Here is a 25,090-nt window from a genome sequence, read left to right on the forward strand (position 1 = left end):
TATTTGGGTAATTTCCCACACGATGTTCTGATACGTCATTGGAATGGAGGCAATATTTAAATTGTTCATTCTTGTTTATTTGAGAGTAATTTGTATTAGTGGAAACATAACAAGTAATTTCAGCTTTGTGATGAACATTATTTGGGAATATATTTTTATACATTTTATCGAAGTGATAGCGATAATTTTGAAGAAAGTCTTGTATTAATTAATTGCCTAAAATTACATAAGTATATTCTGGGAGTATACCTATACCATAAATAATATGAAATAAATTAATTATGACTTAAAATATACTGCTTTTAATTGCCCACAAAATTCCAAACGCAGAATTTCTGTCAATTAAATGTGTACCGAAAGGGTTAAACACCAGAAATAATGTTAAAATGGAATACAATTTACTAATACATACATTTTTTTCAATACATGCTAATGAAAAAAAAAAACAAATTTACGTTTTGACTTAAATATTTCTGGCGTTTACGCTGAATTTTGAGCTTTGATCTGTTAAGCGACTTATAGTAGAATTTTATGACACATTTTTTCGGTACATTTCAACCCGTTAAATCCTTCTGTTATGAGTATTTGTACCCTTTCCCCACACAAGAGAAAAACTACCCAGCTTTTGAGGAGTTAGAGGCATTAATCTTCACCTTTGTTTTTTACATAGAACTGCTGAACATATCAGCATAGTTTCATATGACGATTTACCCCCCAACAAACTTAACTTCTGCTCAAATATGAACGAGACGTTATCAATAAAACGGTCCGCGGATGACATATGGCAAAAATAAATTTTTTGTTTTTTGGTAGGACTGTTATAAGCTTACATGGCAAATTTCAGCGTGATATGTCACATAGTTTGTTTTCTGTGCTACTGTAAACAAGTCAAGCTCGAGTATGTTCTTCGAATTTAACGACGGAAATTCAAGTTGAACAAAGAATTTGTTTGAAATTTTGTTATTCCAACAAAATTTCGGCTTCAGACGCCTTAAAAATGTTGCAGACAACCTATGGGGCCTCTGCTCTATCGCGTGCACGTGTTTTCCAGTGGTACAAATCGTTCAAAGATTACGAAGGTGTGGTGCACTCGGAGTTCCTTCCGCAAGGCCGATCGGTTAACGCTGAATATTATTTAGACGTTTTAAAGCGTTTGCGCGAGAACATTCGTCTTAAAAGGAAGGAATTGTGGGACAACAAGTCATGGTTCTTGCATCACGATAATGCACCAGCTCACACATCACGTCTTGTTCGCGATTATTTGAACAAAAATAATGTTAATATCGTTCCGCAAGCAGCGTATTCGCCTGATATGGCTCCATGTGACTTTTTATTTATTTTATTTATTTTATTTATTTATTTAAGTCTATGAATTACAATCCTTACAGACTATGATACAAAAGTTGCTTAGATTAAGCTACAAATATATTATATGTATTTAAAAACTATACTAGCTACTAACTAACTATAATATAGAATTCAAAAGATTTAAAAGTGCTGTTCTTGAAAGCGAGAAATCAAGAAAAACATCATTATGAACGGCATTTAATTCCCGTAAAGCACGAGTAATGGGAGCATTGCTGGCATACGTAGTTTTACAGTTACCCCCATAATAAGGGTAGAAGTTCCTAAGAGATCGCTGGGGAACATTAAATCGAATTCTTTCCAATAAGTAGGGACAATCAATTACTCCAGTAATAATATTATGAGTAAAAGACAGACACAGTATAGTCCTACGAATCTCTAAGGACTTGAGACTTATAAGCATGAGACGAGCAGAATATGATGGCATGGGATCAATAAAATTCAGGGACCGAAGGGCATATTTGAGAAATATTTTTTGCACACGTTCGATTCTATTAATAGCTTGCTGACTACAAGGTCTCCAAATAAAAGCAGCATATTCTAAGTGAGATCTAACAAAAGATGTATACAGTAACTTAATGGTATAGGGATCAGAGAACTTAGTGGCGTTCCGTCTGACGAAGCCCAGCATCGAAAAAGATTTAGAAGTAATATAATTTATATGGTTATTAAAAGAGAATTTGTTATCGAAGATGACGCCAAGGTCCTTAAACTCACTAACACACTGCAGGACACATGCCGAGATCCTGTACTTAGTGCACAAAATATTAGATGTTTTAGAGTAAGATATTTGGAAGCACTTAGATAAGTTCAGCGAAAGTCGTGAGTTCTGGCACCAGAAATAAAGCCTATTCATATCGGCTTGAAGTTTAATGGCATCCTCTTGCGTCTTGATCGCTGAGAAGATCTTAAGGTCATCAGCATAAAGTAAAAATTTAGCAAATGTGAAACAACTTTTGATGTCATTAATAAATAACACAAATAAAAGCGGTCCCAAGATACTTCCTTGCGGAACACCTGAGATGGCAGCAAAGGAAGTAGATGAAATACCATCGATTGTTACAACACAGCGTCTATTGCTCAAATAAGAGTTTATCCATTGCAGAAATGTAGAATGAAAGCCAAGACTAGCTAATTTTTTAACTAAGATTCTATGAGAAACTTTGTCGAAGGCTTTCGAAAAGTCGGTGTAAATACAGTCGACCTGGAAGCCAGCGGAGAAAGAATCAATGCAGTATTCACTAAAAACGGCCAGATTAGATACTGTAGATCTGTTAGCAATAAACCCATGCTGATTAGGGCAAATTAAAGATTTAACGGCAAAACTCAGCTTTGCATAGACCGCATGCTCAAAAATTTTGGAGATAGTCGACAGCTTAGAGATAGGTCTATAATTTCTAACGTCATTTTTATTGCCACTCTTAAAGAAGGGCGTAATGAAAGAGAGTTTCCATGCGTCAATGAAACACCCCGACGATAAAGATTTGTTGAAAATAATTTTCAGGGGATAGACGAAGGCCGGACAGTTTTTTATCAAAACTGCTGAAAGTCCATCAGCATCAGTTTGAGAGGATGATTTCAATTTAGTTAAAGCATTACTAATATCCTCAGAAGAGAGGCAAAGACCTCCAAAGTTCAGGGCATAATCTAAGTCAGAAGAAAAGTCGGATGGGCAATCAAGTTCGTCGTCAGCAAAATTAGATTTAAAAAATTCAGCAAACAAGTTTGCCGTTTCAGTTGGGGTTCGCGCTTGGCTATTATCGAAAAACATACCAGTGGGAACACTGGCACTACTCCTTCTAGATTTTATGTATTTCCAGAAGATTTTGGGATTCGCTTTAATGTTTAACTCTATATTGGTAATATAGCTGTTATAGAGAGATTTATTTAAATCGTTGAAATCCTTTAACGATTGCTTATATTTAACGAAGTACAAATGATTCTTCGTAGATTTAAACTTCTTGAAGTAATTATTTTTAAGATTTTTAAGCTTTTTCAGAGACCTAGAATACCAGGGCAATTTATAGGGCTTTTTCTTTCTGAGCGGAATGTTATCTAAACAGAGTTTAGACAAAATGGACTTAAACGCAGAAAAACTACTAGATATGTCGAGTTCAGCAAATAAATTATCCCAATTAATGTCAAGTAATAAGTCATTGAAATTGACAAAATCGCATAAAGAATAATTGAATGATTGCCTGACATCAGATGCAGTTGTAGCAAAAGTATAAAAGTCGATTTTGAGCACTAAGGGTAAATGATGCTTACCTTTTGGAGTTATGGAATTCAAACATTCATTGATCTCGTAGTTTATGTTATCACTTACAAATATGAGGTCTAAGATTCTATTCAGAGAATTAACAAAATTATTAATTTGAAATAAATTAAGACTAAGAATATTATCAATAAGATATAATTCATGGTTTGCAGTTACATTGTTTGGTATGAGAATAGAGTTAGAGGCACTAGGACACCAATTTATTTTACTCAAGTTGAAATCACCTAACACACATAAATTATTGTCATTTAAATTATTTAGGACAAGATATACTATGTTGTCAACATGCGCTTTGTACAGCTCGTATGAACTTTCAGGCGGCAAATACGAGGCAATCAGATATAAAGAGCCTTGTGAGTTTCGACTACTTATGCAGACGCAGATCTGATCCAGTAGAGAGTCACCGTTCATGAGGGGGCACAAAAATGCGTTTAAGTGACACCTGATAGCAATAAGAATACCACCCCCGCGCAAGCACCCTGTTTTTGCAGCGTCTCTGTCTTTTCGAAAAACGTTAAATAGGTTCGGGTCAAAGAATTCATTGTTATAAAAACTTGCATTTAGCCAGGTCTCAACAAGAACGAATATGTCATAATCTAATTGCGAACTAAGGGAGTGTACATGCTCTGCCTTAGTACGCATGCCGGACGCATTTTCATAATAAATCTTAATTCGACTATTATTTCGATTATTAGGCCTAGCACAGACAACTAATTCTGCGGCGGTTGATTTATTTGTTTGCTTAAAAAATTAAAAGGACGAATGGATACATTAGCAGGCCAAATCTCAGGCTTAAGTAGTTCATCATAGTTATGTTCACTAACACCTAACTTAAAGTTTATATGCCTAAGAGAGTCCGCATTTGTCTCTTTTTTAATAAGCTTATAACATAAGATATGCTTCGTATCTAAGCCGGCATGTTTATTAACATACTGAATGATGTTATCAGTTGACACCGTAGGTGAGAAAGATGACAAATGTAGCCACTTATAGCGTACAGCCACCTCAAGTTCGTTGTTCACACCAGAACCAACAACACGTAATTGGTTTTTCTTACGTCTACTCTTTTTAGTCTCAACAGAGACCCAGGCAGAATCAGTGGGAGCCCGCGAAGAGTTTGGAAATTGAGAAGCAATTATCCGCGAAGGTAAATTATTATTTACGCTCTTAACATTACCGGAGGGAGCATCAACTGCACTAGCAACAATTGGGCGAGGCAACAGCTGAGAGCGATTGCGAACGAAAGGCACAACAGACGGCGACAAAGTCTCAGAGGCAGAGGCAGCAGCAGCGTATGAGATAGAGGCGGAGGCGTCAGCAGCAGCATTCGAAGTAAAATTGTTGGCAGCAGAAATAGTTGGCACAGTTGTTGACATTGGATTCGTTGTGTTAGCAGTGCGCGAGATACAGCTAGTCTTATCATCAGCACAAATAGGCGCATTAACAGCCTCAGGATTTACTGCAGTAAAGCAGTTATTCAGTAAACTCTTCATAGAGAGAATTTCTGATTGAAGGTTATCAACCTTTCCCAAAAGCAATTGCTTATCATCGTGTAGAGATTGGAGCAGAGAAAGCACACGAATATTCTCTGCTCTAAGCCCAGCTAGTTCTTGCACAACAGCAATGAGCGCAGATTCCGTTTCTTCATCTTTCTGCAGAGTATTATTTACCTTTTGAAATACAGATGGTCCTTGTTGTTTTTCTGGCACAATCACAATTTCCCGATCATCCACAGGCGGCAATGCATCAAGTGTGTTGCGGGGTGGAGGCGGGGACCGAATTGAGTTTCGCCGCACTTTAGAGCAAACTGCACAAAGAAAGTCACGTTCACAGTTGATAAAAAAGTCAGCATCAGCTTCCGATAAGTTAACGCATTTCAAGTGGAAAAGTTCCTTGCATTTGGAACATTGTATTTTCCGTTCACCACGGTCGACTTTTTGCTTGCATGTGCAAGGCATGTTTTTAAATAGGCACTAATTGACGGATTCGCTAGAAAATAAACACAATTGTGGAGCGAACCAAAACACGTCTGTACACCGCAACTATCACTTTGCCTGTTTCCCAAGCTCAAGTTGCCGCTCCGTGGAAAACATTTTGAGACAATTGAAGTCATAAAAGAGAATTCGAAGAACACACTCGAGCTTGACTTGTTTATAGTAGCACAGAAAACAAACTATGTGACATATCACGCTGAAATTTGCCATGTAAGCTTATAACAGTCCTACCAAAAAACAAAAAAATTATTTTTGCCATATGTCATCCGCGGACCGTTTTATTGATAACGTCTCGTTCATATTTGAGTAGAAGGTATATATTTTTATGTATGGGGTATGCTGCTAGAATGACAGTTCTTGGCCGGATATAAATCCGGGTCGTTCTGGCAACGTAGAACTGACTGCCGCAGGAACGATCCGTAACGATAGCTATGGCTTCTGTTGTTATAACACGTCTCGTTATGTGTAAGGTCTGCTCGCTTGACCAAAACTTTGCATGTGAAAGCAACAACAAAGTAATCGAGTAGGATTCGACTAGCGAGTGTGGCTATACCTCATAAAACTGATACAACCTACTACATATTTGAAATATGCTACTGCCAACTCTCTTTTCTTATATCAGGCAAGTTTTATTAGACCGCGTTCATACAGGGAGACTTCTGTTGCTTCAACTATTGCTTTTCTTTTGATCTTCCCGGTGTGTACACGTACCCTGTAATTATTAGTATTTAGTCTATAGTCAACAAGAACATTGAGAAGATCGAGAAAACCAAGGGTGTTGACAGAGTCCTAGCATCACAAATAACGAGTTGAAGCGACAAAAGTTGTCCTGTATGAATATACAAATTTTGGTAAACATAGTTTATTCAAAATTATGGGCACAAATATCAATGACGCTGCTAGATATACTAAAATGAAGCTTGCGTACTTTTCTTGTTACTTTCCGTTTTTCAAAGGTGTAAATTTATCAAGTAAATCCAATTTTTCACATATAAAATTTCAAGACAAATTTTTTTAGTTTAACATTTATTTTACTAAATTTATATAGATATATATAAGGTTGTCAAAAAAGTCTTGCGGTATTTTTATTGAATTTTCAATTGTTCATAAAATTGGTTATAATAATGCGATTTAAGTCAAATATGCGCCGTTTTGTTCGATGACGAGTTCCCAACGAGATGCCAACTTCATAATGCCCCTCTTATAGAAGCTGGCTTCCCTATTGTCAAAAAACTCGGAGAGCCAATTTTCACAGGACTCTCTTGAGGACAACTTCCGACTACCAAGCTCGTTCGCCATGGACAGAAATAGGTGGTAATCACTTGGTGCGAGATCCGGACTATACAGTGGATGCAAAAGAATCTCCCATCCGAGCTCCCGGAGCTTCTGGCGCGTCACCAAAGATGTGTGTGGCCTGGCGTTGTCCTGATGGAAGACAATTCGGCCTCTGTTGATCAAAGATGGCCTCTTCTGCATGAGTGCTGCATTCAAGCGGTCCAGTTGTTGGCAGTACAGGTCCGAATTGAGCGTTTGGCCATAGGGGAGCAGCTCATAGTGGATGATTCCCTGCCAATCCCACCAAACACACAGAAGAACCTTCCTGGCTGTCAATCCAGGCTTGGCCACCGTCTGGACAGCTTCACCGCTTTTCGACCACGACCGTTTGCGCTTCACGTTGTCGAAAGTGACCCACTTTTCATCGCCAGTCACCATCCGCTTCAAAAACGGGTCGATTTTGTTGCGATTTAGAAGCGATTCGCATGCATCCATACGGGCAAAAATGTTTTTTTGCGTCAAGTCGTGTGGCACCCATACATCGAGCTTCTTTTTGAATCCAAACTTCTTCAAATGGTTTATAACGGTTTGATGACTCATGCCGAGCTCTTGGCCGATGCTACGGCTGCTACTATGCCGGTCTCTTTCGATCAATTCAGCGATTTTATCGCAATTTTTGACGACAGGCCTTCCGGACCGTGGCGCATCTTCGATCACCTCTGCACCAGAACGAAAACGTTGAAACCATCGTTGTGCGGTGGAAATGGAAACTGTATCGGGTCCATAAACTGCTCGAATTTTATTGGCAGCATGAGATGCATTTTTGCCTTTATCGTAGTAGTACTGTAAAATATGCCGTATTTTCTCTTTATTTTGCTCCATGTTTGCGATGCTATAACTCACGAACGACTTAAAGCAACCAACAATTAATCAAACACGTGTTAGCACGTGAAAGGAGCTTTCCAAAAAGCTCTAGCGTGAACCGATGCGACGAATACAACTAGAACTACGCGCTTGTAAAGACAAGCTTACGGAAATACCGCAAGACTTTTTTGACAACCTTATATTATAAATATATGTATATTTTCAGGAACTCTTTGCTTATTAAATATTTTTCAATTGCAACAAAATCATTTGTTGATTATAAAAAATCATTCAAATTCAAAAATTCAAACCTTAACTAAAATCTCACGCAAAATTCCGTGTAAATTCAGCTGAAATATTTTTCAGTTGCAATTAAATCATTGGTTGATTTCTTAATACTTTCGTTTCCAGTTTTGGAATGCTGGATATAAAAAATCATTTGATCAGAATACTGAAAATTTTCGAAACACTCTGTGGTTTAGAATATAAGCATTTTGATATACAAAAACGAAGATTTGACCAAAAAATTTCAAGCAACTTGGCACTTTCTATACGTTAAGCTCTAATATTTTGGAAGGGGCAACTTTAGCTGCTTATCTAAAATTAAAAAATTGTTCTTTGGAAGATTCAAATTTATTTATCTAAAAACATAAACTGCTGATTCCAAATAAGTAAACAAATCTCTTGCCCACATATTTCGTGAGTAGTTCAAAACCCCAATCTTATGATTATGAATCTCGGTGAAAACATCAAAACTAAGAAAAACATTTTTCTAATAGCGGTCGGCCTCGCCAGGCAATGGCAAACCTCCGAGTGTATTTCTGCCATGAAAAAGCTCCTCATAAAAATATCTGCCGTTCGGAGTCGGCTTGAAACTGTAGGTCTCTCCATTTGTGGAACAACATTAAGGTATACACTACAAATACGAGGAGGAGCTCGGCCAAACACCCAAAAAGGGTGTACGCGCCAATTATATGTATATGTATATATAGTCCAATTTATGTACGTATCTTAATGACACGGTTTAAAACTACATACTTTTATATTTTATTATAAAGCTTGTTTTGATTTTTTAAGTCTAATATATTCCCATCATTCTGACAACTCCAAGGCAAGAAGGTATGACTTAAATTATTTGCAAAACTTTTCAAAATTGAAACTGTAGCACATTCATTTGAAATTCCGTAATTTAAACTTCGCATACAGCAAATCATTCAAAATCATTATCACATTCTTTATTGGACACTTTTGAAATGAGCAAAAAGTGCGTTTTCTAAATTTGAATTAATCTTCAATGTAGTCTTCTTTCATTTCTGCAACCTCAATCTTTATTTTTGTTGCCCTTACTTTCGTTTTCCCAGTCAGAAAAACGTTTTGATTATTCGTCTTTTGATTCAGCCTCGACCCATAAAAATAGTTTTGGGTGAAATTTCGAGCTCACAAGCAATTTTTGTGAGAAATTAAGAACATTTTCTCATAATCCTGGTATAAAAATTGTGTTTTTTTATTCATTTTGCTATTTCGATAAATTTTTGCAAACGTAGTCAAAGCTCCGTTATAAATCGGCCGACAGCCTTAGCTAGTGGTTGTTTTCTTAATGTAATATAATTATTTATAATTCTTATAGTTCCTTTAATAAATATTTTTCACTTCTTTACTTCACTTCTACCTTTAAATTCGTAAATTTTCATAAAAAACGGTAAATGTGTGTGACTTTTGTAAAAAAAAAAACATTTAAGCCTGTGTATCAATAGCTGCAAGTAATGATTTTTTTCGTGCCCTAAAAATTCTTCCAAAGTATGAAACTAAAAACAAGTTAAGTTTATTGCCATGTAGTATCCATGAATGCTTTTGTAAGTCACTGTGTGTACTATCAGAAGTGAAGGCATTATATTCGTAGTAGTAGAAGTACCATTAACTGAGTGTAAATTGGCGTTGCTTAGATGTACATAGAGACAAATAAAAAAGAAGAAGTAATTAGTGGGACTTTAAAATTTTATATAAGTAGTCAATATTTATATTTAAAAAATTTTATATTCAAATGTTTTAATCTAAACTAGGCATGCGAACCGTTATTTTAAGACCAGACCTGTTAAAAATTGAATACTGTGAGTTGTACCAGTTTTATGAGGTGTAACCATACCCGCTAGAGGTGATTCTGGCTTGATAACCTTGTTATTGCCTTTGCATGCAAACTTTTCGTCAAGCGAGCCGCGCCCAAAGCGAGCAGAGGAATAGCAAATTGAAGACGGCCAGTATGAAAATTAACAACAGAATCCAATTTTATGGAAGATATTTAGCGTTGTTCAAGGCTCATGTTCGGTAGTAGCAGTAGAGCAAAAATAACACGAACAATGTATTTCGTTTTTGCTTTTGGTCCCTGAATTTAAGCTATGAACAGAGATTGACAATTTAGAGTAACTCAAATAGAAGTTTACTACTTAGTGATCAAATAAATAGAAAACTATCAAATCAGCTGATACTGATACTATATGTGTAATGCGCCTTGGCTTTCATAGCATTGCATAAAAAAGATTAAAAAAAAATAATAATAATAAAAAATAAATATATTAAAAAAAAATTACAAAAAAAAATTGAAAACGAAAAATAAAAAAAAAATAAAAAAAGATAAAAAAATATAAAAAAATAAAAATAAAAAAAAAAACATAAAACATAAAAACAGAACTAAAAAAATTAAGACGCAATATTAATTCATTTAGCTTGTTTTTTAATAATAGATGTATTAATTTTAAATTTATTTTCTTGTAAGAAAAGTGCCGAGCTTTAATTGTTTTGAACACATCATGTTGGTCTGCTTTTATCGCGGTGATATGATACGAGGTGTGTGAGTTCGTTTTACCACTTTATTACTTATATTTTAATATACTATACCTACATAATTACACGCCAATAATGATTTACTGTCTGCCTGTTGTAGCAATTAACACAATAATAAAATATTACTATAAATGAATATGAACAAATTTAAAGATAAAATACCTTTATTTAGCAAGAATATACAAAACAAAACAAAAATACGCATTATTCCAAGTGTTATTCGAATTATAGAGCAAAAAAATTGTAATTTCCCGGTTTGTAGCTTGGTCCGGATCACGAAAATAGCACTGCATCTCAATTTCAAAATGCTTAATTTTTAACATTACCGCTATTTGGTCTATTTTTTCAATCGATAATTTTACTGAATGTTACACACAGCAGCCTGTTTCTGAAGTTACGTGATCTCAGCTATAGAAAATTCAACCGATAGATATCTTCTTTGTAGATTTGCGGTTGACATCCGACAGGCAAACAAGCAAAGTTATATCTCATTTTAACTAACTTAAGCACTTTAGCAATGCGATGTCTTGTTTCGTTTGCCATTGACATTGACCGATAGTGATGTAAGACTTTTAATTTATCAAACGACTAAAGTGACCACTCATGATAGGCAATGCTTATCAAGGTAAAGATATTTACCATCTGCATATGTTTTCCTTTAACTGTATTGCTTGATTTTATAAGTAGTATCAAGATCGGATCTCGAGGTTATATATATTCACATACCTCGATGAATTTCAAAGTTATAGTTATATTATATTAAATTGATTGCAACAGCACAAAATTAAAAATATAAAATAAAAATTCTTGCAAATTCCAGGCGATTGAAAATGAATCGAACTTGCGGAAAGGAAAAACTGGAGAGAATTTTAGAAAACAATTTTGATGAAAGTTACGTTTTGATAAATTGTACATTTTTTCATTGTAACTAGGTAATAATCGTAACTAACGAACAATTTGTTTATGGTTTTGCATTACACAAATGAGTCACTCCTTGCAGAGTATTTGGCAGCTGCGTGAGTTGATGCGTCTTTTTACGCTTCAGTCTTTCTTTCCACTTATTCCGATCGGTGAGAGCTGAAGCTTCGTTTTTGACATGGTGAGAGAGACTCTTCATGAATTACACCAGCAACTGGCTCAAATTGTACATGTCTTCCGTAAATATAGAGCTAAGCGATAGAGACCGAGAGCTTTTTGCCGGTCTGACTACAAATCACCGTACAAGAATTTGTTTATACAACTACAAGCCTAATCCACGATTCTTTTTCGCTAATTTTTTGCACTCTATATATTAGGCCGGGTCGATTTCTGGGGAGGCAAAAAAATCGCCCATTGCTCTGTGAAAGTCATATTCTAGGGATGAAAATAAGAAACTTTGCCGAAGGAACCATACCTCTAAAACGAATTCTGATGTCCCCCAATTTGGGTCGAACTTTTAGTGTCTTTTGTGGGGAGGCAAAAAAATCGCCCATTGCTCTGTGAAAATCATATTCTAGGGATCAAAATAAGAAACTTTGCCGAAGGAACCATACCTCTAAAACGAATTCTGATGTCCCTCAATTTGGGTCGAACTTTTTAGTTTCTTTTCTATAACTCACTTAAATTAATTTTTTCATTTACATATGTTCTGACTAAATAAATTTCTTAAGAGAAAAAATAGATATTATTATAAATAAATAAAAATAAAGAAAAAACATAGCCATTTAGCTGATTTTTTCATGTAAATGCCAAAAATGGTGATATTTTTAAATTGGGGTACATCAAAATTCGTTTTAGAGGTATGCTTCCTTCGGCAAAGTTTCTTATTTTGATCCCTAGCTGACGATTTTCACAGAGCAATGAGCGATTTTTAAATCGACCCGCCCTAATATATATATATATATATAATATAATTGCGCGTACACCCTTATTGGGTGTTTGGCCGAGCTCCTCCTCCTATTTGTGGTGTGCGTTTTAATGTTGTTCCACAAATGGAGGGATCTACAGTTTTCAGCCGACTTCGAACGGCTTTTCTCCATTTTGGTGTTTCACCGAGATTCGAACCTACGTTCTCTCTGATTTCTGAATGGTAGTAACGCACCAACCATTCGGCTACGGCGGCCGCACTCTACCTCTTACACTTTATACAATCGTTCAAACGATCCCTGTACTTGACATGAGTAGTTTTCGCGCACTTTAACAACAGAACTTTCGCCAACGGCGGGGTAATCAAATTTTCCCACTAAGGTCTCACTTGCACCTTAATAATTTACTTTATAAAAGATTTTATAATAAGGATTAATCATGAAGTAACTTATATCAACAGGTTAAGTATCAATGGTAAAATTAATTTTTTTTCTCTTTGTTAAATGTTTGTCGAAACACTGTGCGCAGTGTTGAAACTATGATTCCTGCTCGTTTGACAATAAATACATGACCCAAAGAATACACTTATATTCATACTTTTATATACAAACTGTGGAGCATGTGTCCTCATACAATATATGCCTATATACTTTATCTCAGATGTAAGAATATTAGAGCATAATATGCAATTTTTGATCATCAATGTCCTCAGAGTGTCCTCATCAATGAGAAAATGTGACTTTGTTTAAATGTTGTTTTGTCTCCTTTGGTTTCCATTATTTTTACTTGGACGTTGAAACAAAAAAGTCTATATATTTACATATATGTATATATGTATGTATGTATGTATGTACTTACATGCGACTCGACTCCGTACCAAAAACTTAAATATGTAGTATGATTTTTTAGAATAGGGGAAGTAAATGGTGTGTGCCTTGCTGTTGCTGTTAAGTTGTTGTTGTTGCTGTTTAAGTCATTCAACGAATAATGCTGCTCTACAGTACTGCCTCGTTGTCGGCTGTCGCATGTGGCCTACACTCTATTGCGGTTAAGTGCTGCTCATACTCGAGCCCATGACTGTTGTCTGTTGGGTGTGTTGCTGTTGGCTTGTACAGCAGCTACGTCACCACAGTGTACAGTTTAAATTGTTGGCAGGGGAAGAGAGGACAAGAAAGAGCATTTGGTTTTTATATTTATTTTGAACCAAAAAACAATGCGAAAAACGCAGTGCGGATACTTGTGTGCCGCCTTTGTTTTAATTCCTTCATTAAATGGATTTATTTCTGTAAGCATTCCTTTCAGCGCGCACGATTAACCGACCTCCACCGCATGTCACACCGCATTCACCTCGCTTACACGAACTGCCCTCCTCCATTCATGTGTTTCACCTCGGAAAAACTATTGTATGTGGCCGTGTGTATGTGTGTGTATTTGTAATGGAAAGACGAGGTGAAGTGTTGTAATTGATTTTATACAGCCTGAAAAACTAAAAAAACACACACAGACAATAAAAAAAATTACAAGAGAGAAAAATAACAACTACTTATATTGACATAACAACAAACAATTTGAAAATAGGGAATGATACAAAACTGTCATTGCAAAGGCAATATACGAGTATTGTGCAATATAGGCTTATTGGTATGACGTTTGTACTGATACGGGCAGAAGAAAAACTAAATGGATACACACTCAAACAAACAAACCAACATACATTACCAATTATATTACGATCTATCAAATAAAAATATAAATAGTCACAGAAGCCAATTGACGATGTACATGTATGTACATACAAACATACGTAGCAAGTAGATATGCTGCTCCTTTGAACCAAAGCCCAAGTTTGTTATTTGACATGATTTTTAGATCAAAAACTTAATTCACACTTTTCGTGAAATTAATAGTTTCGGAAAAATAATGAATAATTAAATAAATTGGCTTTTGGCAGCATTAAAAAATACGTTGTTGACTCTTTATCATTTAACTAGGCATACTACATACATATATGCCTATGAAACCGGAATCTATTCACAGAGAGCGCGAATGATTTCGATATCTCTTCACATATAATATATACATATGTACATACAATATTACAAGCTTTTACTAGGTGGCGCAAAAATTAATCACTCTTTCGGAAGATTTATTATTTTTTGCAAATGGCGTCGTACGTCAATCATGTTTGGAATATGCGAACTAGGCAGCTGCAGCATACAAACAGACAAGCAATGGAGCGCGTAAAAGTTAAAATAAAGATTTCCATCACTGAGCATATGACCACCATTGGAATCAGTGAGGACCCGATTTGCCGGTCTTGTTTAGAGGAGCCGGATAGCACTGAACATTTTCTCTGTGAGTGCCCTGCCTTTTCTAGAGCAAGGCTACGAATTTTGGGTTGTCATAAGAATGATTAATATTCGTTCTCTCAATCTGGAAGATATTTCCAGATTTGCCAAAGAATCTAGAAAATTTTCACAGGACTTGCTTTCTCTATCTCTGCTTTTATTCTATCCTATCTCTTTCTCTCTTCACTTCTCTCCTTTCCTCCTAGACTATTAACCCTTTCACCTTCCAGTGCTTCGAATGCAATGGGCTTTTTAGCCTGAGTGTTATGGAGTTACCATTCTCTCGGTGCTTCTTGGCTCGCCTTTTTCAAATTCAATTTTATCACTTAAAATCTTTTTATCTCGTAAAATAATTATTAAAAAACAAAATTGGATGATTAATTTTGCGCCACTTTGTATTTCATTGTTTCTAACTACGATATCAGTGATAACTAGTTTTCGTAATCTGACATGAGCTTCAAAAACCTCTTTAAATTTTCATCTTTATTAAATTAGCCAACTTTTGTGCTAAACATATTTCCAGAATATTAAAAGATTCCCGTAATGTTCTCTGATGAGCAGAGCGTGCCAGGAAAATGTGAAAGGTGCTTAACTTTTAAGCACGACTCATTCGCCATATTGAGCTCACTTAGATTTCAGTAGGATCGATAGGAAAGACACTTGTAGAGCAACACTTCGCTTCTTACGAAAATATGTAAAAAATGGTTAATTTACCGGTTGGACTTAAAAGATTAACATTTTTTTTGCGGCGAAGCCTTCACAAAATTCCTGAAAGATGGAAAAACTGTATATCTCACGATGATCATTACTTGAAATGAAATATTTTTTAAATTCCGGTTTCATAGTTATGAATATGAAACAAAGCTTCTTTACAGGTTTGATTGAAAAGTAATGAGCCTTCCCGCACGGAGCGTCTGCCAAGCGATCAACCGAATCGGCTGGTGGGGGAAAATGATCGTTGCACCTTTCCCTTCTACTAGAAACCGGTCCCAGTTCGCAGGCAACAGCGGTGCAGTCAACATCGCTCCGCGCGTGAAAGCTGTTTTGTAAGTGTGTTAGGATTTTGCAGTGGCGAAAATGCAGCGATCGTTGGAGCAACGTTACTCGATCAAATTTTACGTAAAGCTAAACAAAACGAGTACCGAAACCATTGGGCTACTCAAGGAGGCTTACGGGGACCAATCTCCGTCCAGTGCCCAGGTAAAATGCTGGCACAAGTCGTTCAAGGAAGGCCGCGAGGACGTCAAAGACGAACTGCGATCTGGAAGGCCTTCGACGACGCAAACAGACGAAGATGTGAACCGGGGGGAAGATGGGGTTTCCGGTGCTTCCCCACCCTCCCGACAGCCCAGACCTGTCCCCTCCGGACTTCTTCTTGTTCCCGCGCCTGAAAAGAAAGCTGAAGGGGAGGCATTTCGACTCCATCGAAGCGATCCAAAAAACTGTGACAGCCGAATTGAACGCGATTCCGGCGGATGAGTTTAAAAAATGTTTCCTGCAGTGGAAGGACCGCTACCAGCGGTCTATTGACGCTCAAGGGTTCTATTTTGAAGAATATTAGTTGTATAAGCCAAAAGGTTTACGAGTAATAAAACTGCTTAAAAAAATAAGGCTCATTACTTTTCAATCAAACCCTGTATACATGTGCTACCTACCTATCAATTAGATATTTCGGCCAAACAAAGGTTATTTATTTGTTTATTTATTCTGAAATCAATAAACAGTTGTTCTTCCTTATTACAAAAGTATATTTGACAATAAAATTAATTTTATTTATTGTACAATATTTTTTATTCACTACAAAAATATCATTATCAAAAGGTTAAATTACAATTATTAAACAAAGGATATTTATTACGTAAAGACCTGATAGGAACCGAAAAGTTAATCATTTATAAAAGAGAGGAACAGTCAGTTTCCCTCTTAATGCTATTCAACAAAAAATACAGCGATAAATCGGCATTCTACTCTCTATTTGTTTATGCGGGATTTATATGATGAGGCTGGATTAGAGAAATTCAGGGAAAAGAGAGCATACTTAAAAAAACTTTTTTACTCGTTGAATTCTGTCAAAGAGAATTTTTAAACTATACATACATATATAATAATATATATTTGACAATTAGTTTTTATATTAAATAGTTGTGTACTTTATAACTAAGAACCCTTCTCAATATAGCGCCAATGAGTTGTTGAATCTAAAATGGTGGTAGTATTGATGTATCAGAAGAACTATTGAGAGTAGAGTTAGTTTTCTCTGTTGGTATTCGTTCTTATTTTTGGTTTTATAAGTGTTTGTAAACTAAACTAGCCTAAAATTTTCTCAAATACTAATTACCATTTCTCTGTTTTCATTAAACAATTTAAATTTTTTTATACAGGAATTCCTTCTTGCTATAGACGTTACATCGAGCGGCACTCCCGAGGAGAAGCTTAAATGGGCTTTTCGTATGTACGACGTAGATGGTAACGGCGTTATTGACATACAAGAAATGACGAAAATTGTTCAGGTAGTAAAATAACACGATGTGTTTTAAACATGTGCGTGAAATAGCTGCAAATATGACGTGCATTTATACATACATACACTGTGCGTGTTTATTATTCTTTTTATTTGAGTTAAATTCATTATAGTAGTTATTAAAGTAATTATAGGGTGACCAGATAAGAACAATATGAAAAGAAATTTTAATAAAGCAACAACCGGTGGAACATAACGTCCCCTTAGTATTAAAATAGCCTATAAATTTTTTGATGTTTTGAGAAAATGAGTTTCAAACTTTTTGTCGAAAGTAGCTCTCACTCAAATCTCGTTATGTCTGTAAATATTTATTATTTTTTGACTGACGTTTTGACCCACTTTGTGGAACTAGAATTTGACAAAATTTTGACCACATATAAAATCGACGATGGAGAATCCAAAAATTCAATAAAAAAATAATAGCCTATGAGCACATAGGCTATTATTATACTAAGGGGACGATAATATAAATTCTGTATTTTGAAACTACATTTCTGCCATGATGTGTGAAAAAACTCAACATTCAAATGGGTATCCAGTTTATAGTCTTTATAGTTATTGAAGACGCATTCTGATATATTTATGTTCTCGAGCTATGACCACACAAAGTCGGCTAATATGGCTCTATAGCGAAGATCGTTCACGGTAATCCTGATTCCTTTCTCATTTAGATCGATGCAGCCACTATGCCATAAAGCGCACAAACAGTTAGTCTTTGTGGATGCATTGATGCCTGGCAGAACACTTGTGAATTGTGCGGGGCGAAAAATTAGCCTCGGAAAGATAATCTTCGGATCGCTGTATTTACAACAAAGCCAAAATTTCGTTAATAATTTCCAAATGTTCGACAAATATAAAATTATGCGTAAAAAATGGCAAACATTACTGGAAGCCATTGAAAACTTGGAAAACATTACTCATTACTCAACATTAACACTCTATATTCCAACTTGGAACTCTAGAGATTGATGGTGATTGGCATCTGCTGAAACATAACCATTGGAAAAACTGTCATTGCTAATTGGTCACCCTTTGGCAAGGCTAATAAAACAAAAAAAAAACAACACTCCTTTTGTGTTTGTGTGCTTTTATTTATTTTTTATTTTTTGGTCTATTTGCTCAAATGTAGTAATTATGTTGTTAATTTATACCGTCAGTTCACGTTTGCTCAAACCATTAATTTAAGCTCTCTTGCCTATTAATTTGTACTTCAATGTTGTGTTCATAATTTTAATTATGTACATACGTATGTGTATATTTCAGTGTATGTGTATTGGTTTTTTTTTGCAGGCCATATACGATATGCTTGGCGCGTGTTCATCGAATCGACCAGCAGATTCTGCTGAAGAGCGTGCAAAAAATATTTTCGCAAAAATGGACGAAAACAATGATGGTCAATTAACTCAAGATGAATTCTTGAAAGGGTGTCTGCAAGATGAGGAACTTTCAAAAATGTTGGCCCCATAAACACCATGAAAACAAATCCCAAAAACCAAAGAAAACACAAAAGAAACAAAATGAATTAAAAACAAAAATAAAAATAACCCATTGCGGTTTATGTAATTTATTGAATCATTTATATCATAAAATTTATAAATTTACATTTCCTAAAATGAATACTAAGGCATCTACTAAAAATTAACACTGTGTTTCAATGTTTTATACACACATACATACATACATACATGCATGCATACTTAAACCGGCGAGTATGAGGCAGGGTATCTTGTTCCCAGACATTAACTAAACGTTGTTTTAATGGTTTAAACGTGTGTGGCAAGATTGGGGCTTAAAAGGATATAAATATGTAATTAATATATCTCTTATTTCATTATTCATAATATAATGAATATCATATAATTGAATATCATATTCAAATTAATTATGTCTTTTGTATGCAATTTATATAGGTATATACTGGGAGAAAGAAAGTGTACACCACATTTGGTTAAGTTCGACGATTTAGTTATTGTGTAATTTGAATTATTATTTTAAAAAAATATAGTTCTTATTACAACAAGAACCATATAAGGCAAAGTTTCGAACTTTGTATAAAATTTGTAAAAATTCGCCAAATTTTCAAACTTTTTACTCAGAATTTCTAAAAAAATTTCGTGTATGCAGTTTTATATATATATATATATAGTATATATAAGGTTGTCAAAAAAGTCTTGCGGCATTTTTATTGAATTTTCAATTGTTCATAAAATTGGTTATAATAATGCGATTTAAGTCAAATATGCGCCGTTTTGTTCGATGACGAGTTCCCAACGAGATGCCAACTTCATAATGCCCTTCTTATAGAAGCTCGCTTCCCTATTGTCAAAAAACTCGGAGAGCCAATTTTCACAGGACTCTCTTGTGGACAACTTCCGACTACCAAGCTCGTTCTCCATGGACAGAAATAGGTGGTAATCACTTGGTGCGAGATCCGGACTATACGGTGGATGCAAAAGAACCTCCCATCCGAGCTCCCAGAGCTTCTGGCGCGTCACCAAAGATGTGTGTGGCCTGGCGTTGTCCTGATGGAAGACAATTCGGCCTATGTTGATCAAAGATGGCCTCTTCTGCATGAGTGCTGCATTCAAGCGGTGCATTTGTTAGCAGTACAGGTCCGAATTGAGCGTTTGGCCATAGGGGAGCAGCTCATAGTGGATGATTCCCTGCCAATCCCACCAAACACACAGAAGAACCTTCCTGGCCGTCAATCCAGGCTTGGCCACCGTCTGGGCAGCTTCACCGCTTTTCGACCACGACCGTTTGCGCTTCACGTTGTCGTAAGTGACCCACTTTTCATCGCCAGTCACCATCCGCTTCAAAAACGGGTTGATTTTGTTGCGATTCAGAAGCGATTCGCATGCATCCATATGGGCAAAAATGTTTTTTTGCGTGAAGTCGTGTGGCACCCATACATCGAGCTTCTTTTTGAATCCAAGCTTCTTCAAATGGTTTATAACGGTTTGATGACTCATGCCCAGCTCTTGGCCGATGCTACGGCTGCTACTATGCCGGTCTCTTTCGATCAATTCAGCGATTTTATCGCAATTTTTGACGACAAGCCTTCCGGACCGTGGCGCATCTTCCATCACCTCTGCACCAGAACGAAAACGTTGAAACCATCGTTGTGCGATGGAAATGGAAACTGTATCGGGTCCATAAACTGCACAAATTTTATTGGCAGCATGAGATGCATTTTTGCCTTTATCGTAGTAGTACTGTAAAATATGTCGTATTTTCTCTTTATTTTGCTCCATGTTTGCGACGCTATAACTCACGAACGACTAAAAGCAAACAACAATTAATCAAACACGTGTTAGCACGTGAAAAGAGCTTTCCAAAAAGCTCTAGCGTGAACCGATGCGACGAATACAACTAGAACTACGCGCTTGCAAAGACAAGCTTGCGGAAATACCGAAAGACTTTTTTGACAACCTTATATATATATTAATTGGCGCGTACACCCTTTTTGGGTGTTTGGCCGAGCTCCTCCTCCTATTTATGGTGTGCGTCTTGATGCTGTTCCACAAATGGAGGGACCTACAGTTTCAAGCCGACTCCGAACTGCATATATTTTTTATGAGGAGCTTTTTCATGGCAGAAATACACTCGGAGGCTTGCCATTGCCTGCCGAGGGGCGATCGCTATTAGAAAAATATTTTTCTTAATTTTGGTGTTTTCACCGAGATTCGAACCAACGTTCTCTCTGTTAATTCCGAATGGTAATCACGCACCAACCCATTCGGATACGGCGGCCGGCGCAGTTTTATAGATCATTCAATTTTGATTTCAAGTGGTTTAAAAATTGAGTATATTTAAAAAAAAAATTTCTTCTGACGGTGTTGCGAGTTTTCTTACATTAAAAAATGGACAAAATGCACAGAAGGCGACCAATAAAAATTCTCAAGAATCATGATATATTTGACCTACTTGAAACTAAACTTGCACTTTACTATACCAAAGGTGCTTCTTCTTCTTCCTAATTGGCGCGATAACCGCCTAAGCGCTTTGGCCGAGTTTAACAAAGTGCGCCAGTCGTTTCTTTGTCGTACTAACTGGCACCAGTTGGGTACACCAAGTGAAGCCAACTCCATCTCCACCTGATCTTTCTAACACAAAGGAGACGAAAGCATTCAGAATTGGAGCGTTTGTATCCATTCGGACAACATGACCCAGCCAACGAAGCCGCTATATCTTATTCGCTTTGCTATGTCTATATCGTCGTAAAGTTCATACAGTTCATTGTTCCAAAGGTTTAAAAATCTTCCGCATAATCTTTCTCTCAAACTCTCCAAGCTATGCCACATCGGATGTTGTTATCCAAGGCTTCCGCGCCAATCGATAGGACGGGCATTATGAGGGCCTTATGGAGTGTTAGTTTTGTTCGTCGAGAGAGGACTTTACTACTCAATTGCCTACTTAGTCCAAAGTGGCACTTGTTGGCAAGAGAGGTTCTATGTTGGATTTCAAGGCTGACATTGTTAGCGGTGTTAATGCTGGTTTCTAAATAAACGAAGTCTCTTATAACCTCGAAATCATAACTGTCAACAGTGACAAGGGTGCCGATACGCGGATGCGCCGACTGTTTGTTTGATGACAGAAGGTACTTCGTTTTGTCCTCGTTCACCACTAGATCCATTCGCTTTGCTTCTTTATCCAGCTTGGAAAGGGCAGAACTAACAGCGCGGTCGTCAAAGCCGTATATGCCAGCAATTGTATGCTCTTATAGGAAATTGTGCCTGTGCGATTAAGTTTTGCAACTCGATTTGTGCTGTGAGCTACAAAATTGCATGCTTGCAATTTTTTCCGAAATTCTGAGTAAAAAATTTGAAATTTTGATGAAAATTTGCCGAACTCTTACAAATTTTGTAAAAAGTGTGAAACTTTGCATTACATATATGGTTTTTGTTGTATTGTAGTATGAACATTGTTGTTATAAAAGAATAATTGAAATAAATAAATAGTCAAAACTTTTCAATGGTCTACATTTTCTTTGGACGGTGACTGTGCATATAGGTATATACATCTACATATAAATATAAGTATATAATTGGCGCTGACACCTTTTATTGGGTGCTTAACAGACCTCCTATTGGTTTTGTGCGCCTTGATGTTTCTGTTTTACAAGTAAAGTTTTATGCCGCCTCCGAACGGCAAATGGTTTTTCTGAGGAGCTTTTGGAGGATGTGCAATTTTCAGTGGTATATTAATTTGAGGTTATGTCATACCCTGTCTCATTCTAAGTGATACATTTTTTCACCTCAACTCGGCGCGTTAAGTATACATGACACTTTTTTATTTATTATTTGTTTAATTTATTTTGTTGCGAGAAAGTTGATGAAAAGTAAACCTAATTAAGTAAAAACAAATATTTGTAGGCATTTACGTTAGCAGAAGCAGTAGCCATAAAATTATTAAATTATTGTGTAGCTCAATGCTTTCGATTCGTTTCGTTTTGTTTCGTTTAAAAATATTTTCCTAAATTTGTTTTATTATTTTATTAATGGTAATTGCTGCCAAAAAATATATACATAAATATTTTGCTTACACACTGAAAGATATATTACTACACATTATCACAAATTTATTATTCAGGGTGATTGTAATGCACTAACAATTCGTGAAAAATTGCAATATTGGCTTTTTTAAATTCGTCTAATTTGAGTGCCTCAATAAGTTTTGTTCATTGAAATAAATTCTCATTTAAAAAATATTATTTAAAACAGCGAATGACGTGCTATAAAAATACATAACGAAATTTGCAGTGCGAAAAATAGATATGATAAAAAAGTATTACCAAATAAAGTTACTCAGAAGTATAGTAAGAAAAACTGCAAAATATCGTCAAAATAACCTCTTGTGTTTGTATCGAACTCTATTTGTTTTTTACTTCTGTTTTTACGCTTCTGCCCGGAAATGCTCGTTTTAGCGTGTAAGTGCACTTTAGCTAATAAAACTAACAATAAGTAAACAAAAAAGTGCAAAACCTCTGAAACTAATTTGTTCCACAAATTCCGCACAAGTCATTGTGTTTGTTTCTTCGTATGCGAATGTAGAAAAATAAAATAATAGCTATTTTTACCACTCACCAACAAGTGATTTCAATAGACTGACGACGAATTTGGGTATATATGTACGTATATGTAATATAATTGCAGCTCCATATCCGTGCTTAAGACGGCGTATATGTAGTCAGTTGGCTTTTTCTACGCTTAAGCTCAAAATATCATAGATTTTTTAAGCTTACTCTTCAATACTATATTAGGTTTGTTTTAAGCAGTTTGTTTTTTATAGTACCAACACAAATAAGTATTTGAATTTAGTAAACACAAATTCAAATGTTTTATAATTTCGTAAAATCGCTTACTTTTTTCGAAGCAATTCTTTTACAGCTTTATTCGTAAACTAACTACAAAAAGTTTAGTTGAGATGATGAATTTTAAGCAGCTTCCTCGTGTTAGATCAAAATTTTGCCCATTAATCTACTATATGTATGTATTATCGTATTTTTCGAATGTGCATTCAAGCCACCATTCAAGCTTGCAAATAATTTACTGTTCAAGCTCGAAGGCAAGACGATCAGATTGAAAATAAACGGTAATAAAGTCAAAATATATTAATTAGTAGTTTTTAATTATTTTCTGTAGACATTTAATGATAAAAATATTCTTTACAAAATGTTGTTGAAAATACATATTTGCTTCCTTCCTACCCTTTTCAGAGAAATCAAAGCATGAGTAATCAAAATGGGAAAGCAAAACAGTAAATTGAAGCCAGAAGTCTTAGAGGACCTAAAACAAAACACAGAATTCACAGGTAAGAATTTAACAAAAACGTAAAATAATATATAACTAAGTTTGATAAATAAAATTATCTTAAATTCGGGCAGTAGAAAGCTTTATAAAAAGTGGTTGATATACAGTCCGGTTTGATTTAGTACCACAAGGGTTTCTGACACTTCAGGTGAAGACTGTACTTTGCTCGAAACTAAACATGCATCAAAACGTTATTCCATCTAACGGTATTTCGCAGTAGTAAAACTTCAGCAGTTGTAATATTGTGCTTGATTTATTGGTTCACTTCAGAGGCACTCAGTTTGCTACATTACCGGGTCCGGCACTCGAAGTGTAACCAATTAAAAAGGCCATAAATTTAGTTTGGAAAATTACTTGTATTCAATTCAAAGTAAAAAATGTGTGAAAATAATACAAAATTAAGAATAAGTTTACTTTTGTTCGATATTACCACTTTTTGACTTGACTTATGGCCTTTGAGACGGTCTAGAAACGAATCGCAAGCTGTCCGAATGTGACTTGCAAGTATTTGGGCCCACTGGCGGACAATGGCTTTTTTCAGCGCCTCGAGACTCTTGAATCTTAGTTTGTACCTTGTTCTCCAAAATCGCCCAAAGATAATAATACATCGGATTCGCGTCTGGTAAATTTGAGAGCCATTGTGTGGACGTTATGAAGTTCGGAACATTGTTCTTTATCCATTCTTGGTTCACTCGAGCTTTGTGAGACTGTGCCGAGTCCTGTTGCAACGTCCATGGTCTGCCGCCAAAATGTTTGTCTCCCAACGGTTTCAAAGCAACCTTCCGAATACTTTCCCGATAATATTTCGCATTTACCTTGACGCCAGGCTCGATGAAAACGATTGGAGAGCGCCCATCTGCGGTTACAGCGGCCCAAACCATTATCTATAGAGGGTGCTGCCTCCTGGTGGCCAATCGATACTCAAATTCTCATATGAACGGTCGGTAAAA

General features: G+C 35.9%; 2 protein-coding genes across 10 annotated transcripts in view; both read left to right on the top strand.

Moving 5' to 3' along the window:
• Nucleotides 1-18,970, top strand: part of LOC129240163 (neuronal calcium sensor 2) — a 55,067-nt gene extending 36,097 nt beyond the window's left edge. For all 6 annotated transcript variants that reach the window (XM_054875750.1, XM_054875748.1, XM_054875747.1 and 3 more), the window contains 2 exons: nucleotides 17,189-17,317; nucleotides 18,619-18,970. In XM_054875750.1, the coding sequence (XP_054731725.1) occupies nucleotides 17,258-17,317; nucleotides 18,619-18,795 (237 nt within the window). In that variant the 5' untranslated portion in view covers nucleotides 17,189-17,257 and the 3' untranslated portion in view covers nucleotides 18,796-18,970. The remainder of the gene's footprint in view (nucleotides 1-17,188; nucleotides 17,318-18,618) is intronic.
• The window catches only part of LOC129240164 (neurocalcin homolog), a 72,505-nt gene that overhangs the window by 36,100 nt on the left and 11,315 nt on the right, over nucleotides 1-25,090 (top strand). For all 4 annotated transcript variants that reach the window (XM_054875755.1, XM_054875754.1, XM_054875752.1 and 1 more), the window contains exon 2: nucleotides 24,047-24,141. In XM_054875755.1, coding sequence (XP_054731730.1) covers nucleotides 24,072-24,141 — 70 coding nt within the window. In that variant the 5' untranslated portion in view covers nucleotides 24,047-24,071. The remainder of the gene's footprint in view (nucleotides 1-24,046; nucleotides 24,142-25,090) is intronic.

The sequence above is a fragment of the Anastrepha obliqua genome, chromosome 3, assembly GCF_027943255.1.
Source record: "Anastrepha obliqua isolate idAnaObli1 chromosome 3, idAnaObli1_1.0, whole genome shotgun sequence".
NCBI lineage: Eukaryota > Metazoa > Arthropoda > Insecta > Diptera > Tephritidae > Anastrepha > Anastrepha obliqua.